This window comes from Pteropus vampyrus, unplaced genomic scaffold, assembly GCF_000151845.1.
Source record: "Pteropus vampyrus isolate Shadow unplaced genomic scaffold, Pvam_2.0 Scaffold66, whole genome shotgun sequence".
Lineage (NCBI taxonomy): Eukaryota > Metazoa > Chordata > Mammalia > Chiroptera > Pteropodidae > Pteropus > Pteropus vampyrus.
Window position 1 is genome coordinate 8,091,800 of NW_011888847.1, and position 19,852 is coordinate 8,111,651.

Here is a 19,852-nt window from a genome sequence, read left to right on the forward strand (position 1 = left end):
GTCCAAGGCTTCAGGGCCCTGCCATGCAGCCTCTACATAGGGCTGCTTGCAACAGGACTTCCTCCAGAGCAAGTGATCTGATACAGAGAGCCCACAACAGAAGCCTTATCATGGAAGTGCTACCATCACTCTTCCCTGTTCGTTTGGTCACATAAACCAGGCCTGGAGATGTGAGAAGGGACTGCACAAAGTTTTGAACATGAGGGAACAGGAATTGCTAGAGTCCATCTTGCATGCTGGCTTCCAAAAAAATATTCTGCCACAATTACTGTCTGTCCACTTAATTCTTCAGTTAAGCTTGTCTCTTTTTTATGCTGGGTCACAATGAAGTAGCAAATTAAATACTAGCTTTAACAGACACTTAATTTTGCTAATTATTTTCTTTTTTTTACTATGGAAAAGGTATATTATTAACAGATTAAGCTTTAACAGCTTAGACTTTTTGGTTTTTTTCTGGCTAACAGATTCTTTATTTAGATCTTTGGATTGTGATTAATGTATGGTAGATAATAAAATTAAATGCATTTTGCCATGTAGTAACTTTTAAAATGATTATATCATTAAGAATATAGAAACAGATCATGGCTTTACTTTTTTTTTAGTTGGCCAAGTAAAATTTGATCCACCTTTAAGGAAGGAGACAGAACCACATCATGAACTTGTAAGTAGGGTAGTCTTGAAACGTTAACACTGAAAACAAATGTTTTAATCAATCTTTATAATACATTGGAGCTGACATAAAGAGCTAGTTATTAATATTTTTAAAAACATTAGGGGAATAAAAAGGTAAGTAATTCTGAAATTCAGAATAAATAAATCTGTGTTGCTGAGATTGAATATTTTCAAAATTATTTTGAAGAAACTTGATAGTTTTACTATTCTCTGATTAAATGTTTTTAATGCTGGCCCTTTGATTTTATTTTTATTACTTTTTTTCAGTTTTGTTTTTCAGTTTTTGAGCAGCTTTTCGTGTATTTATTAAGATAAATGCCATGGTTTTAAACTAAAATGTTGGACCAATAAAAGCATATCTCACTAAATATGGGCAGCTTTTAAGAGTGTAAGCCAGTTTTTTAAACATTAAGATAAAGTCACATCTGTTTAGAGTACTAAAATTTAGGAGAGACTAGGCATACATAGTAGATCAAGTTTGTCCTTCATTTATTTAAGGCTTGCTAACTGTATGAACATTCTTTTCATGATTCTTTTTTAATGTTGTATATACTCTCTTTCTGGATATAAACATATTAATACAGTCTTAGAGGCAAAATGCTTTGCAAATATTTGAGATGTTAATATTCTATGAAAGAATAAACGAGATTTAAAAAGCAAGCAATTAATTTTAATAAAATTACCAAAGGTCCAGATTATGTTACATTTTTTCTCTTCTATTAATAATGAGCAGAAAATAACTGTCAATAAGTACTAAGGATTGGAGTAAGATCTTTCTTCTTAAATTTAATGCTTATTTTAACACACTCGACCAAAGGCATACAAAGGAAATCTTTAGCCTTTAATTTTTGGAGTAATTCTAATTCAGTATACATACCAGCATGTAGGAAAGGAATGTGAAAGCCAAATTCTTAAAATGGTCATGTTATAATAACTAAAGCCTGACATTTAAGTAGAGGATGGAGAAAGTTAAGAAGAAAAAGTTGTCGCGATGTTTATAGATGCTAATTGTTATTTTGTTAAGGCCGTTTGAGTTTATTTGCTGTTTCTCTTTTTAAGTTGGCATCGCATGTATTTAAATTCCATACTAATTTATAGTAAGTGCACTATAGAGCAAAGTGGTTGCAATGTTGCTTTTTAGAAGTGCCTTAATATGATTTGACTTTGCCTTTGTTTTAATAAAATTATGTTAGCAGGACTTACTTCACTTATGAAAGTTTCCCTTTGTGAATTTGTGGCTTTTAGTCTAAGTGTAAATAACTTGGGTTTCTTGGTCTCTGCTAAACAGCCCGACAGTGATGGTTTTTTGGACAGTTCAGAAGAAATATACTACACTGCAAGATCTAATCTGGTATTTCTTATCTTCTGATTTTCTTTGTCAGCATTGTTTTAGTCTTGTTTGTTTTACTTTTTTAATCAAACATTTTGTCCAATTTTAATGAACCAATTTAAACATTGTTTTATAAGTTCCTGCCATTTAGCAAGCTTCCATGTAATAAGGGTTATAGCAAAGTTTTTCCTAACAAGTTAAATAAGTATATCTACTCAAATATATTATAATGTTGTAATAAAAAATAAAAATATTTTTTTCTTTTTTATGAAAAATGTTTAATTTTCTCATTTTAAAAACTTAGTTTTACTATAACTTGTCTAATGAACTAGAAACCGTTTATATTACCCATTCATATATAAAAACTATATATTACCTATATAATATGTATCATTTTAAGAAATAATTTACCCCTAATTAACAAAGAAATCAGTCTCGGATGAAATTTTAACTTTGTGACACAATGTAATACCCAGTTTTCTCAGGCCAGAATTTGGATTATAAAGCCTCTCTGAAATTATTAAGACTCTCTTACCATTATGTAAGAAAAGATGGGACATTAACCCTGGTAAATATTAAATAAATAATACTTTTAATAGTTGCTATTAAATAAATAGTTCTTTCTACTTCTGTAGCTGGCCAGGGCCCCACGTTGCTTCCATATTTACTCCTAGATTCCATTTTTCTGACTTTTCAGTGGAATTTCCTTCTAGTTCCTTCCTTTGCTTCAATAACATACCTCTTCCAATTCTGATTGATTTAAATGATTCTTTACACAAATTCTTAAATCTCTGTTTTATAACATTTGTTGAACAGAGAAGAGATTTTAGACATAATTTCTCTTTTAGTGAAGTTGCTGTCTTGATGGGCAGAAAATACTTGCACATATAAACTCTTAGCCATGCAACAAAATATACAGTGGGTTGCCAAAACACAGGCAACTGTTGAGGAGAGGCTAACGTACAGTAGTTAGCATAGAAATCAGAGAAGGAGAAAAGCTTTGGGGTTAATGTAACTTCTGGGAGAGATTAAGACTGATTTCAATATTGTGCAGGAGCCATTATAGATTCTTCAGGAAAAGAATGGATACATACCTTATGTTTCATGGGATTAATATGGGAACAATTATTGGCACAGACTACAGTTTTGAGAGATGGCAGATAAAAGAGCTGAAATTATGAAATGTTCATACTACTGCTGGAATTATGGAATTAACTCAGAAGAGGAAGATTGAGGTAATCAAAGAGAAAATGATGGGTGAAACCATGAGGTTGCACATATTACCCAGCAAAGTCTGAATAAAGAGAGTGTAGAAAACTAGTTACTTCAGCGAGTGATGCCTGTGTTTTGCAGCCAAAGATAGAATCAACATCGGAGGCAGGGAAGAAGCATTTGAAAAGATAGAATTGGTAGATGTATTGTCACAAAGGAAAGAAAGATGCATCAGATGGCTCAGCGAAGCCAGAAAGTGAGGATTGAGAATTAACCGTCTGAAGAAGCAAGTGAGAAGGAATGTTCGAAGAGAACACTAACAGTGATTTCTTGATTGAAAATTTCTTCAGAATTAGACATATGTAGGTTAGAATGACAGTTAGTGAAGTTTGTTGTGGAAATAAAAGATTGCAAATCAAAAGTTTAAATTAATATTTTCCAGAAAAGACAACTATAACACCAGAAACATAATACTTTAGAGTTACAAATATTCTTTTCTGTACAGCACGGAACTAGCCTAGTAACTTGAATACTTTGTCATGGCTCTTTTCCCTATAACTATATCCATTTCCAGCCCCAAATAATCAGGAGGGTCTTATGATAGAGCTAGCAGTTGACAAGAGGTCTTGTGACAAAGGAGAGCTTTAGGGAGAGTTGTGCATAGTTCTGGCAGAAGGGAGATGAATAAAATAGTTGTCAGATCCTATTTATAAAATCAACCTAAAAAAGCTCACTTCTGATGATGATAAAAACTAACACTTATCTAGCAGTTTTTATATACCAGGCATTTCAAGCATTTTCACTATATTAAATTATAATTCTTGTTTTACAAATGAGGGAAATTAAGGTACAGCAAAGCTGAAATTGGTCTTACCACTCAGCTAAATAACATTATAGAGCTAGGATTTGATCTAAGCCTCGTAGCTTAGGAATCCAAACCTACACTACTGTGCTGTATTGCCTCTACCCAATATCATCAGTATTTTCTTTTCCACCAGTGGTGGGCTTACGTTCATGTTCTCTCTCTTTTTTTAATCACATATATGTTCATAGTAATTTTTTTATTGTGATAAAACATAATACATAATAATTGTGATAAAACAAAAACAACATAAAATTTAACATTGTAACTATTTTTAAGTGGCATTAAGTCCAGTTGCATTAAGTACATTTATATTGTTGTGTAACCATCACCATGATCTACCTTCAGAATGTTTTCATCTTCCCAAACTGCAACTCCTTACCCATTAAATAATACCTCCCATTCACCACCCCCCATCCTCTGGCAATCATCATTCTATTTTCTGTCTTTTTTAATTTTTCTGTACTCTAGTTACCTCATATAATTGGAAACATACAATATTTGTTCTTTTGTGACTGACTCACTTAGCATAATGTAACGTCTTCAAGATTCATCCATATCGTAGCACATGTCAGAATTTCCTTTTTTTAAGGATGAATAATGTTCCATTGTATATATAAACAATGTTTGTTTATCCATTGATCCATCAATGGACATGAGTTGCTTTCACCTTTTGACTATTACGATTAATACTGCTATGAACATGGATGTACAAGTTGGGCCCAGTCTCTGCTTTCAGTTCTTTTGGGTATATAACTAGAAAGAGAATTTGCTGGATCATATAATTTTATGTTTAATGTTTTGGGGAACAGTTGTACTGTTTTCCTTAACCGCCGCATCATTTTATAGTTTTTACCAGCAATGCACAAGGGTTTCAATTTCTTCATATCTCCACGAACACTTGTTACTTCCTGCCAGGGCCAGGGTGGCCCAGGGTGAGGGTGCATGTGATTGTTTATTTTTTAATAACTATGGCGTGACCCGTCCATAGTTATTTCAGACCCCAAATTTCATCAGTCCTAAAACCTTGACATCGTGAACAAGATTTCAACTCTAATAAATACTTGTTGCTGGCCACTAGAAACCAGGCGAACCCACAATGTCTGGCTGTCACTTTAGTAGGCAGTCGCCACCAAGATGACAGTCCTGAATCTCTTAGGACCCAGAAAAAAACATTTACCTCTCTGCCTAAAAGTTTCATGTCATCAGTGATTTCTGGTGGTTTTAAGTGCTAAGTGCATTTTATGATTTTGTAAATGAATTTTGAATATTTCATTATTACAATAAAGTGATTTTTTAAAATCAAGTAATGATAGTATATGAAACCAGAAAAACAGAGCTTGATTTTTGAGACCGTTAGTGAATAAAAAAAGATGTTTACGTTTTGAAAAGTACCTTAGTTAAAAATCAAACACCTGAAAGAGTAAGGATAAAATATTTAAATTGGAATTGAAAATATGTTAGGAAGATATATAACCAATTGATTATTTTCAGTAAACAACAGAAGCACTTTAAGATTATCCCTGAATTAGGTCAAAATTGAATAGTCTATAAAGTTAAATTTATTCTGGAAAAGAAACAGTAAATGCTAACTTTTTTATTTTAAATCTGTTAAACTATTACTTATAAAATTTATGTTGTGTAGTCACTTTCCTTACCTAGTAATATGAAGACAGTTTCTAAGAACCAATTTCATAATTGTGCAACCATAAGACATTCTCTAGAATATCAAACATAACTCACTGATACTCATTTTCAAGCTCGTCGTGTAAGTCATGTTATTCAATTTGAGATTCCTTAAGTCTTCTGTTTTTATTAGTCAAAATTCTGCTTGATCAGTTAGTGTTCTGACCCTACTTGCTTTACTGTCTCTTTAAAAAATAAAAAATCTTTTTAAACTATCCAGTATTCAATCCCTTTTTACTTCTGTAAATTATCTACAACATTAAAAAGTATCTGATGACCTTATTTGTTAGATAAAGTTGTTAAATAATTTTCACATTTTTTGATGAGAAAAAAAATTTCTTCTGTTTTCTGTTCTTGATTAAAATATATTGCTAAGGTATTTTTGTCTTTTGTATTTTTGTACCCAACTGTATCAATTCTACTGACTTCCTGCTATTTTCTTATCAGGTATAGACTTTGTAATTTCCTGAGGGGGTTTACCAAAAAACAATAATAAAATCTTGATCATATATTTTTCTTTTCCGGTGTTATGCGTTATACCATTTTCTTTCAGTTCTTTCTAGCACCATGTTTTCATAGAGGCTCTATCCTAGGTTTAGAACCACTGAAGTTAGGACTTTGTGACACAAAAAGATATTTTAATTGGGCTAGGTTGACCATCTTAAATTTTTGAGTGTTCAGGTTAAATGTATACTAGGCTATTGCATGTTTTCAGTCCAGTGTTGTTGCTTATTTGACTTTAATGTGTTGTTAAATATTGTCCTTTCACTAATAAGTTGATGCCTGATATATGCAGCTAATTTTTTATGTCTATCCTGCATGTTCAAATGTATCCTTATTTAGCTATAAAGGATGGCCATGTCTTACTGTTATCTAGAGTTATTTGAGTACTTTTCCAAACATAATTTTGGTAGCATTTTTCTGTTACAGAGTAGCTTCCAAGTCCTTTTCAAAAAGCATTTGATATCAGTCTTTCTTAGATTGCCCTAAAGATATATAAATAACTACTAACTTTGCCCAGGTTTCACTTTTTTTATTCACCTTTTTATTTCTTCTCATTTTCATTGTCTGATTTACTGTCTGAATTCCTGTCATGAAATAATAGGTGCTTGGTAAATAATAGTTCAATAAAATGAGATTAGATACTTACTAGAAAGATTTAATATCATTCTTCTACTTGGTGACATACCTAGCACATTGTTTTTGTTCCATGGTTGGTAAAACATAACTTGATTTACAGAGAAGGAATAAACAAAGAATAATTCCCTTTAAATTTTAGCTTTCCTTCTAGGGCTTGACACATGGCACATTTAATCATCAGACTTGGATCTGTCTACAACTTCTCGCTAGCCTGAATGTGATTCTATCTATGAACCTATGCCCAATTTTCTATTGAAATACTCAGTTATTTTAGACTCTTAGCTTCTTAAGTACACTGCTGATGTCAGTTGATTTTTTTTCTTTTAATCATTATCATCATTTCGGTAATTGTCATGTATCAGATGAGCTGGCTATTCTTGTGACACATCTGTGTTTATGTAACAGAATCTATGGCCAGTCTTCTCAAATGTATCCTTTTGGAAGTTGTCTTTTGGTTAAAGGCTTAAAAGATTATATTGGCTAAAGAGACTGCTGGTCTGGTAGAGTACCCAGTTGTAGATAACTGGGTACTACAACTGGGTACTCTACCAGACCAGAAAACAAACTTGACTTTAGAAGTATATTCATTGAGACAGTACTTCTCTTTACTGAATACCAAAGTTTAAAGATCCCTGTATAAAGTCATGACCACTTAAATTGTTCAGCATAATAATTGTGTGACAGTCTTATGATAACAGTGATTTCATCCTATTAAGATATATCATAATTAAAGAGAACAGGTGTCCCTTTTCATTAGAATTTCACGTGATACCAATGTGGCACTTGACTCATCTTTTTGTTTATGATGTGTTATCTTTTCTGTCACTGATAAGAATATTATACATGGAAGAACACAAATTTTGAAGAAAAAATTTGAGCCTTCTCTAAACCAGAATTTTTATTTTTATTTTTACCAACTATTTTTTTTTTATAGGTCTTTTAATACTTAAATGTTAAAATGCTTTTCACTTAAATGTAAAGTATTGCTTGGAATACTCTTATTCCTAGGCTTAATAGTTTTGTGATCTAGATTTATTTTTGTGTGTGTTAACAAGGCTGAGTATTAGTTATTTATAGGAAAATAAACAAATGGCATTTGAATAAGCATTTATTTAGGTCCTAGTTAATGTGTGCCAGGTATGCTAGACCCTGAGCTGTAGGGAAGAAAGATGGATTTAACATTAACAATCTCCCTTTGTTTGAGGAGCTCACAGCCTAGCTGCTGTTTTTACATACTTGTAAATATATTTATTAAAATGCAGTGTAAGTGCTAGAGGAGAATTGTGTGAAATGCTGTGGAGACATGGAGAAGGTTGCAGCTAAATTTCTGGATGGTCTTGGAAGGCTGCTTGCTCCAAGGAGGTCACTTTTTCGTTTAGTCCTGATTGTGCAATATCTTGTAAAATTAGAAAGCACACAACTCTAAGTACACTGTATTCTAATGAAAATAAAATTAATTTAAAGTGTTAAATATTCCCCGTTACTATTAAAATAGTGCATGAAATAGTGGCTTAGTAAAGGGAAGAAAAGGAAACTTTACTTTGTACTTTCCATGGTTATTGGAAAGCATATTTTTTGTCTCAATATATATGTATTGTTTGTCCCTTTCATTCTAATCCTTAATGCTTTACAACATGCAGGATTCAGTGGGAATGTTTAAATAGTTGAGGAACTGCTTTAATAATGTTGACGTTTTGCTATTTAACTCTTTTTAAAAAATAAAAAATTCTAACATGCAATTTATAATCTTTTGCAAACCCATATATATAGTCACTTAAAAAGAGCACCCTATTTTATTTCTTTAAAAAATTATTTGCATAGAGCAGTACTAGAAATACGTGAGTGTGTGTATAAGCATAATTATTGTAGATCTTATATGTACAAAGTCAAACCAAGGCTTTTGTTGCTTGTTCTCTTCTGTAATCATTTTTGTTTCACTGTAGCTTGAGAGTAAATACCTTATTTGAGCTTTTTTCTTTCTAATAACAAACTTTTACAGACATTAACTACAGTAGCAATAACCATAAATGAAACTCGCTTCTATTATTTAAAACAAGTTCCCAGAAAAATACCAAACTTAAATGATAAAATATCTAAATCAAGACTACAGACTTCTGGAAATCTTTTATTGTTAGAAGTCCTACAATGCCTTCTTTTTAAGAACATATAGCAATACAGATTTATTTGCAGTCTGGGGTTTCTTTTAAAATAATATATATTAATGTATCGTGATTCGTGATATACTACTATTTTACCAAATATTTTATTTTGTATTATTAGGATCTACAACTAGAATATGGACAAGGACACCAAGGTAGTTACTTTTTAGGTGCAAACAAGTAAGTAAAGTTCTTTTAAAATTTAATATAAATTCAGGAATAATTAAGTTGCCTTAAAATATTATATTTTAATATTTATGATAGTAAATTATATTAGTCTGATAGGTATATTTTATAATATGCTTTTACCTTCTTTTCATTGTTACCTTGCTAATCATTTAGTGATTGTAATAAGGACAATCACCTTAAATTTTTTATATCAAGCACTTTGTAGACCTTACTGAGTACATTCCAACTGAAGATAATATGCTTTACAATTTATGTCTTTTATTTATAAAGTTGACCTGTTTATTACTTACAAAACTTGCTTTGGAATGTCTATGTCCCAGATGTATCGGCCCTGAAAACAGCAGTAAACATTCACACTGTTTAGAAACCTTAATTTTTCAGCTGGTAAGAGTCTTTTAAAAAGTGGATAGTAGTTAAAATGTGTCTAAAGTCTTAAAAGTTATTGATTCATGCAAGAAATAAATCCAACAATGAATTCCAGGACCAGTCTACACCACACTGTCTACGTGCTACAGCACAGTGGTGAAAAGACAGCTTTACAAGGTTTCACAATTTCAGCTGTTTATAGCCCGAGTTAGCAAGATGTGGGAAGACTCTGCTATTCTCCATAGTTTCTCATTTCCTGAGTTCATGGATGAATTATCATTATATAAGCTAATTTATAAGGAAATATTATTTAAATTGCCAGAATCTTCCAGCAATGTTGATATTATTTTAATAGTGAAAACAACATAAAATTTCAAATACATTAGAGAGTTGAGTCATATACACATATTTTAAGTTAAGCAGTTGAGAAATGATGACTAAAGACAAGTAGCTTAGATTTAGTGATTATAATGCAAAATCATGTCTCTTTTTTTATAAATGAAACATTTAATTTAAATATACATTTTCAACACAGAGAAGAGACTTTGAATACAACCTAGAGAAATGCATTAGTTTTGATTTAAACCAAACTTCAGTTTAATACCATGAGGTGGTTTTTTAAAATTATCATTTACCCTTATTAATGTTTTTGAAAATGGAAAATAAGTATATAATTTCCCTGGTGTAAAGGAAATTCTATCTAAGTAGTAACTGTTTGCTATATATAGTTTGTCCTAATGTGTTGACGGACAGCAATGGGAAGTTGGTCTCATAGTGGTGTTAGCAAATAAAAATTCCGAAGTGTTTTTTATGTTATTTTGTCTAAATTTGAGGTCTTTTAAGGACTTCGTTAGCAAATTTTGATGTGTTTTAAGAGACTGGATAATTTGGAGAATACTTCATTTACCTTTTTTTGATTCATTTAAAATATATTTTTAAATGACATACTTGCAAAAATACAAAAAAAATGGCCCATCACTAAATGCTTTTCCAGATTCCTTTGTTCTCATTGTCTAATTTCTGACTGTTAGAAATTTTCCTAATATATGATTACTTTGGCTAGGTAAAATGTTAATAATTTCCCCAACCTTCATTTTTTGATTAATTGGATCCCTGCTTAAGGAACTGTATTCTATATAACGAATCACTGGCAAGGTAGGTTGGCCAAAAGTTGGACCTTTGGCTGTGTTTCGTGTACAGGTATATACATACATGTGACATGAGCATGGATGTAGCACTTCTCTTACTGTACTGATACGTCTGCTTTATTCTTGTGACTAGGCAATGTTTTAAAACTCACAGGATTTCCTGCTTTCTCCATAGGTGATCAGGCAGACAGATTTCCATTTATGGGTTTCTACCTATTCCAGACCACACAGGAACTAAGATAGTTTGTTGTTTTGTTTTGTTTTTAGTGAATGTATATGTATTTGACTTATTGGGGTGGTTTTCTTTTTCTTTTGAATTCTGTTATTATTGAGGTCACCTTTTCTGACCATTTAAAACCAATGAAATATTATTTTTAAAAGAAAACAAATTATTTCTGATTTTTTTTTAATGTAGACTAAAAATTCTAAAGACAGATTCTCTTTCAAAGACCTAAATAATAGTGAAGAGTAAATTGAATTACACAATTCCTGATACAGTTGAGTGTAGAAGTAGTAAATGCCAGAACTGTCTCTTTTTGTAAGCTATGAGACTGAGAAATTTACCTCAATTACTCTAGTGAAATGGGGTTTATAATAATACTTGCCTTCTAGGGTGCTAAGGATGAAATGGAATAATCATTGTAAAGCATTTAGCATCTTTAAGGTTTAGTAAATACTTACTGGTTGCTCTTTGTAGTATTTACTCAGTAAATGTTGATTGTAAGACCAAATAAATATCAGTGAATAAAATTATTCTTTGGTATTAATGAAATAGAGAGGTTTTTGTTTTGTTTTCAGATATAATCAGGGCAGTACTTACAGATTGTTTTGAACCAATTAGGCAATTTTGAAAGATTTTAGTAACCAGCAGCACAAATTCCTTAGCTAATTCAAATATTACAAAAAATTGTGTGAAATGCTGTGGAGACATGGAGAAGGTTGCAGCTAAATTCCTGGATGGTCTTGGAAGGTTTTTTATTTCTCTCCATATCAGTTTCTTCACTTCATCACTTAAATCTGTGTTTGCATATTGTTTCATTTTTAAACTTATCCGGATTTTCTAATCATTTTAGGTTGACTTAGTAATTTAATGTCTGAGGACATCATTTTTATTTTGTACATTACTTTCTAAAAATTCCATAGTAGAAGAATCCAAGTGGACTAGTGAACAGCAACTTTTTTTTTAATTGCATAGCACCCAATCGTGGTGATTGAATCAATATCACATTATTTTTCTCCTCAGTGCTCTCAAGATACAGTATTTACTATAAGTGGACCTTTCAGTAAATTTAGCCATGTTTCATTTTCTCTTTTACAAAGCCTGAAAAGCAAATCATATATCCAACTTTTCACTCAGATAATTAATTCTTTAACTTTATTAACAAAAAAATCTTAACACATAGTAGGAGATTTATAAGTAAATGAACAAAAAATACATGAGTTCCAAGTCATAGACTAGCTGCATTTCCATGTTCTCTTATTCAGCCTTTCTCTGTTATTCTTAGAGAACCTAGTACTACTCTCAAGAAGATTGGTTTTTAAAAATGGAATGTTATGTAAGTCCAATCAAATACAGTAACCGAAGATAAACTACATTTAAATTCTCTTAATTATTTCCCAATCATAATATTCCCAGCCGGAAAAAGAAACGCCTCAAAAAATATTATCATATGTTTAAGAACACTTTTGTTTTCACATTTTATAAGATGATATAAAAACCCAGTTTACAGTTCAGAGGTATTATGTTTAATTTGGTAAAATGGTTTAAAGCAGCGCTTCTTAAATTTTTGGTCTCAGGATATCTTTACAGTCTTAAAAATTGTTAAGGACTTCAATGAGTTTTTGTTTATATGCATTATAATATCAATATAGTTTTAGAAATTTAAACTAGAACTTTTCAAAATATTTAGTAATTTATTTAAAATGGTACATATACTCATGTTGTCATAAAGAACATTTTTGTGTATTAAAATTTTTTTCATCAAGGACCAATTCAAATGCCACCTCTTTATTGTTTCTTCCTTGTAACACCACTTAATTTTTCTCATGAGACTTAGAAGCAGCAAATAATTGCAAGAAGAGACTTTATATATATATATAGGTCAGTGTATTATAGCACACTTTTTATTGAGTCCCACTACTAACATTTTTTTATGAAGAATAGCTCTTTTTGGAAACAAAATAATATTAGTAAGAAAAGTACGTTGTTTTATTTTTTTTTCAAATCTCTTTAATATTTGGCTTAATAAAAGTCAGCTAGTTTTTCATCTCTGCTACTAGTCTGTTGTGATATCATGTATCTTACAGTCCAGAAAACTCTAGAGTTTCATTCTCAGTGAAAGAATAAGGGTGGAGTAATAAATGCTTTAGTATTATGAAAATAGTTTTGACCTTGTAGACCTCTTTGTAGACAGGCCAAGAGATCCCCAAGAACCTCAGACCACATTTTAAGAATACTAGTTTAAAAAATGTTGCTTATTCAATAATAATAAAGAAGACACTAATCGAGTACTTAACTATATTCTAAATTTCTTTTCTAAGCATTTTTACCTATATTAATTCATATTCAGATAAACACATCGACATAAGTACTATTATAATTCCCATTTTACTGATATGGAAACTGAAGCATAGGGAAATCAAAGTAACTTATCGAAGGTCACATAGCTTACATTGGCAGAGGCAGGATTCAGATTCAGGCTGTCTTTGCTTCACAAGCTGTCATAATTTTGCTAAACTGCCTCAATTTTTTTCATTGCAAAGTAAGAATTGCAATTAGCTTATGGTTTTCCTATGTCGTTTACCACTCCAGATTTAGGACTTTGTCATTTTTAATCTTTAGATTGTTATTAAGCTGGCCTAATTAAATTTTGATGGCTAAAATCTGTTAATTGCTTATACCAGCTAACCATACCTTTCAGTTTCTCTAGTTTTATGTTTTGATAATTCTAAGGACAGTTTTTTCCATTATATATAGGAGGGGAAAATGATTAGAAGGTACTACCTTACAACTTTTGAGGAGAGTCAATTTTCTGCTGAATCACTTTTACCTCAGTAATCTATTAGTAACCATATTTCTCTCTATCCCATTAGCTTTAAGAAGCTATTGAGTTTTTATGCTTAAAGAGTATAATATAAGAGGTATACTGCATGAACTTGCAGTGAAAAGAAGGGAAATCAGGAATGCCATGAGTTCTCTCTTACATTCCTGAATATCAAAGTTTTATAAATTGCTCCTAATGATAAAATCCTCGCACCTGGTCTAATACAGGCTTAGTCTCCCAAAAGTGTAAATGTGTTTGCCAGTACACCACTGGAGAACAGATACATCAGGTAAGTGAGTGTCTTCTGTGAAAGCAGAGTGCTCTACATTCATGTATTCACATCACATGCATGCATGCTTTGGCAGAGAGATCCAACATGTTGAGTTTCATTTTGTAGGATTGCCTGAGAGCATGATGTTTTTTTAAAGTGTGTCACCTTCCTTATTTTAAGAAAAAGAAAATATAATTTCAGGTGTCAGGTAGATATTCCAGGTGAAATCCGAATCCTGGAAACCCCTGACTATGACCCTGCAATTATTGTTTTGTCAGTCCTATTGTGACATTTCATGGTGGGTTGTCCTGTTTGAATTGATATTTTTCAGTAAACATTAGGATTTATTTTGCTCATTTAAAAAATAGATATAAAAACATTAGCAACAGAAAATAGAGATAGCTCATTAAATATATCTTGATGTTTTGTGGTATAGAGATGATCATTGTAGCAGAGTTTTAGTAAATAGTAAAAATAATTTATGCGTTAGGTTAAAGTGATGGAAATATGTACTTATTGCTTATTTATTCACTTTTTTTTTTCTTTTAGGAGTCTTCTGAAGTCTGTTGAAGAAGAATTACATCAGCGGTAATTTGAATTTTTAATTAAGCTTAAAATACGTATGTCACAGATGAGTAGTCTGTTTGCCCCCTTCTGTCATGTAGCCTAAAGTTGTTTTTTTGTTATTGTTGTTTTAATTCTGAATTCTATGAAGAAGTAGAAATAAAATCTGCCTTGCAGTAGCCCTTTCTGCATTTTCTAAAATTTCTTCTTAAGCTGTTTTTGGTAAAGTTCATTTAGTAACAATGGAATTATCCTCCTTTATCTTAGAGGACATGTGGCACATTTAGAAGATGATGAAGGGGATGATGATGAATCTAAACAGTAAGTTCTGCTTCTATTTTTGGTAAAAGAAAATGTGTCGTTTGACATTTAAAAATTGACAGTAATTTTAATATCAGTAGTAACAGTATTGTAGGTTCTAACACAGTTTCTTTCCTTTTTTTATTCTAGTTATATTAGTCAGCTCAGTCATCCTCAACAAAATACCATAGACTGATAGTTTAAACAACAGTATTTATTTCTCACAATTTTGGAGGCTGGGAAGTTTAAGCTCAAGTCGCTGACCAATTTAGTTCCTGGTGAGAGCTCTCTTCCAGGCTTACAAACAGCTTCCCACTGTGTCCTCAAATGGACTTTTCACAATAGTACATGCGGAGAGAGAAATCTCTCTCCCTTGTTATTATAAAGCCACTAATTCTGTTCGATTAAGGCTTCACTCTTATGACCCACGTTAACCTTCATTACCTCCCAAAAGTACTATCTACAAATATGGTCACATTGGAATTAGGACTTTAACATACAGGTTTTAAGGGGACACAATTTAGTCCATAGCATTTTGCCCCTGATCCCCCAGAATTTATGTCCTTAACAAATGCAAAATAGTCATTCCATCCCAACAGCCCTGAAAGTCTTAACTCTTTCAAGTATCAAGTCTAAAGTCAAAGACTTATGTAAATATAATAAAACAATCTGATTTAGATCTGATGATCTACAGATCACCTTTGGGATCATTTTTCCCTCTTGAAGAATAGCCCATGTTCAGATAGCTCTATCATCCTGTCCTGTGGAATCCAAGAAGTCCGGCAGCCTTCCTTCATTTTGTCTTATCTCCATCCTCTTCAGTTCAGACTACCCGTGTTTGTGCTGGTATAATCCTATAAATTCTTTACTGAATGCTAGTCCAGCCACACCCTTGATGTTCTCTTCAGAACATGCTTCCTCATGCCATCCATTTCTGAGCTAATATGGATAGGAGGAGAGTTTTTCAGATTTCAAGTTAGGTTCCTTTTTTGCTTAACAATTCCTTCTTCAAGTCATCTCTCCCTTCTCTCATTTTACTATAAGCAGTGAGAAAGAACCAAGCCGCTCCTTCAGTACTTTGCTTAGAAGTCTTTACAGCTAAATATCCAGTTTTATCACTCACAAGTTTTACCCTCCACAAAACACTAGAACATGAACACAATTCAGCCAAGTTCTCTGCTACTTCATAACAAGGTTCACCTTTTCTCCAGTTCCAGTGACATCCTTATTTCCATCTAAGACCTCATTTCTGCCTATATTCAGTTGATGAATATATATTCTTTTAGAGGATGGAAACTTTCTCACCAGCTCTCTTCATTCTGACCTGTCACCAGAATCACTCTTAATATCCATATTTCTAGCATATACCTTAAAACTGTTTCAGCTTCTACCCATTACCCATTTTTAAGTGCTTGTTCCATCAGGACTCCACTTTTTGGTACTGAAATCTGTCTTAGCTCAGGCTACTATAACAAAATATTATAGATTGAATGGCTTGGACAACAGAAATTTGTCACAGTTCTGGAGGATATGGTGTTCGAGATTAGGTGCCCACTGATTCAGTTCCCACTGAGAGCCCTGTTTCTGGTTTTTAGACAGCTGCCTTCTTGCTGTGTCCTCATGGCTTTTTCTTGATGTGTGCACAGAGAGAGATCTCTTCTTCTTCTTAGAAAGGCCACCAATTCTATTGGATCAGGACCCCACCCTGTGACCTCATTTAACCCCAATTACCTCCCAACGTCCAAACAATCACACTGGGGGTTAGGGCTCCAACATAAAAATTTTGGGTGCACACAATTTAGGCCATAGAACAAGTTGATAACAAAGAACTTTGGGGGAAAAAAACCTAAAAGGTAATAAATATGCCTTGTAGTTTAATATCATAAATTACTTAATTCATAGCTGCTGTAATTATTGCTACAACTACAAAGAGGCTTATTGTATGGTTGATTAAATTTTATCTGATTTATTTCAAGTAAAATACTTTGGATATAAATGTATTTTTGAAGAGGGAATATTTCCACTTATGTAAGCATTGATATTTAGTTTTTTTTTTTTAAGAAGGATTCAGTTTCATGGTAGTGACAAGAGCATGTGACTCTTTGGAAGCTTAGGTTTTCTTTTCTACTTCAGTACTCTGTGACTTTGGATCAGGTCACTTAACCTCTCTGGGCCTCAGTTTCCTCATCCGAGAATTTATGTTCTATCATTTAATTTTCTGTAAATTTTTTTTAAAACTCCGATCCTAGGTTGTAATGAATCTTGGCTTCAATAAATCAATTCTGCCTATAATTTCTTAGCAGTGTATATAGCTTTTGATGAGCTTCATCAGAGATATTTCATATCTAACAGTAAAAATATGTATTACATTGTAATATTTTTTATATTATATATATTATTTTGCCGTTTTCCCCTAAACCAATCATTACTTAGGTTTTTACTTTGATTACTTTTCAGTTCATATAAGTTGGAACTGTAGTTATCTTTTCCAGTTTTAATTACTATAGTTTTGAAACCAAAACATATCTAATCCATTACTTCTGAGTAATTCTTCATTCAGCATAACTTGGAAGATTTCATGGAATATTTTGGAAAACACTCATAATCTTAGAAAAAGGAACTTGTTTGTGCAAGTTTTTTCTCTAACTTTGTAAAATTAATTGTATTTGTAATATTAGTTATATTTAAAAATTATATTAATATAATTTGTAAAATAAATTATATTTGCAAATGAAGAGTTCTAATTCTAAACTTTTATATTTTTATAGTTCAACCATGAAAGCAAAAGTTCCACCTCCTTTGCCACCAAAGGTAGACAGATTAATTTTTCAATTCAAATTATGTGTGTGTGATTGTTCTGCAACTTTAATACTGTATTAATAGTTACTCTGTGGCTTATTTTCACTTAGGATCTACAAAGAAACATGAAGTTACTAATCATGATATAAGTAGATGATTGTGATTATATTTGTCTTTTTTTAATTATCCAACTTGTCATTTTTTGTTTATTCTAAGGTCTAAAAATTTGTACGTGAAAACAATTTTATTAATGGATTAATTTCATTTCACTTGGGTTAGAAAACTCAGATTTTTTAAATAAGATTTTGTTCCTCAAAATCTACAATCTACTAATAACTGATTTCCTGAGAACAGGTAAAAAATAATGATTTATCATCACATATATTTAATTTTCAGAAGATACTTTTAAAAATACAAAATAGGTCAATAATTATTAAAATTTTTTTATCAATGAAATCCTTTTGCCATACAAAAGCATCATAAAATAATGCCAACAAATTAATTTTTTTCTTTTTAAGGTAAAACAAATTAATATGTTTGTGGTAATACAAATTTATTCTGTAAGCTTATATGCATAGCATATTTTAATTATAAAATAAACTGTTTATAAAGTGAGCTGTTAACAAGGTTTGAAATCAGGGGTTATAAATGCAAATTGGTGTCTGACCAGTCTTGACATCCAGTATATTACTATATTTTATTTACATTTTACATTTTTGAGAAAATTATAATTCACACAGGTAAAAAATAGCATATTTGCTTGTTTAGTTTTATATTAATTAGCAAAAGTATAGAGACCTGAATTTCAAAGCAATAGTGCTGAGTAACTTCCTGATAAGGGACACGTTTATAAGAATTTATACATTTTCCAAACCTTCTGCAAATTGGAGGTTTGTTTTTCCATTGTCTGAACAGAAACTTTCTCAGGCATTGTCTATTGCTGTGTTAGTACTCTCCATGATGGTAAAATTTTAATCGGTATCTTCTCCTGCCCCCAGTATGAAAGATTAAGCATTAACATAAAAGACACTGAATCATCTAACAGAGACAGGTTAGATTAGCCTTGTAAGGAGCTGAATCTCGATTAGCATGAATATTTAAACTAAAAAGAGACTCATTTACACGAGATCAGAAAGACCAGAATGATTTTATTTAGCAAGTCTCAGTGGGAAGGTTTATGAGAAATTAATAAAAAGAGGCGTTTTTTTCCTCCTGAGAAATCAGGATACAATTTTAGGATATTAAGATAATCTGAATCAGACAGTTGAATAACCTGGAAACTCTGCTAGTAAACACAGTTTGAAAACCTCTAATATGTACTAAAATTTACTTCAGGAAAAATATTTAATTTTTTTATGCTTTATGGAAACATGAAAAATTTCATGTTTAATCATTGGTCTCCTTTTCTGTATTATTTCAGCCTAAGTCCATATTCATACCGCAGGAAACTCATTCTACTGAGGATGATAATCAAGGAACAATCAAGAGATGTCCCATGTCAGAGAGCCCAGCAAAACCATCCCAAGTCCCACCTAGACCACCACCTCCCAGATTACCTCCACAAAAGCCTATTGCTTTAGGTAATGGGGGAAAAGAGACTGAAATAAGAGTGTTATCAGCTTTTCATACTGTGTAGAAAAAAAATGTAGAGAATCTTTTAAGAGATTATTGAAATTCCTTTGAGGAGGAAAGTAGAACAGCAATGGCTATAGAGATGTTTTCTGCTTTTGCCTCACAGTTTGAAGTACTTTTATAATAGGATTACCTTTGATCCAGTCTGGGGTATTTCGCCCCTTGTTTCTTATTTAATATCTAGCCCTCCCTCTTTTGAAGAATTGTTTATGCTCAGACCATTGTTTATCTATAGTTTGGCAACAAAAGAAATTAAACTCTAAACAAACAAAATGTGTTTTGGTTCTAGACTACTTCTGTTTTAGGAAAAGAAGATACTTTGTCTAATTCCTTTAATGTATTTCATTTAATCATTTAAAAAATAATTATTGTTACTATTTGCTATGTATTTGCCTCCAAAATAATAATAGAAGATGCTGTTTTATACTGTAAAATTTCTTGTGTATTATGCAAAAGAAGCAATTAAAAAAAGCGCAAC

The 19,852-nt window shown here is 31.6% G+C and overlaps 1 protein-coding gene across 5 annotated transcripts in view; it reads left to right on the forward strand.

The window, feature by feature from the left end:
- MAP4K3 (mitogen-activated protein kinase kinase kinase kinase 3) overlaps positions 1–19,852 on the forward strand; it is a 141,889-nt gene that overhangs the window by 87,274 nt on the left and 34,763 nt on the right. For 4 of the 5 annotated variants that reach the window (XR_002780689.1, XM_011361372.2, XM_023531335.1 and 1 more), the window contains 7 exons: positions 603–661; positions 1,961–2,023; positions 9,183–9,241; positions 14,629–14,667; positions 14,911–14,964; positions 17,712–17,754; positions 19,163–19,322. Coding sequence is in view for 4 of the 5 variants with exons in the window: in XM_011361372.2 (XP_011359674.1) it covers positions 603–661; positions 1,961–2,023; positions 9,183–9,241; positions 14,629–14,667; positions 14,911–14,964; positions 17,712–17,754; positions 19,163–19,322 (477 nt within the window). In the remaining variant the exon portion in view is untranslated. The remainder of the gene's footprint in view (positions 1–602; positions 662–1,960; positions 2,024–9,182; positions 9,242–14,628; positions 14,668–14,910; positions 14,965–17,711; positions 17,755–19,162; positions 19,323–19,852) is intronic. The other variant, XM_011361373.1, reaches the window with a different exon arrangement.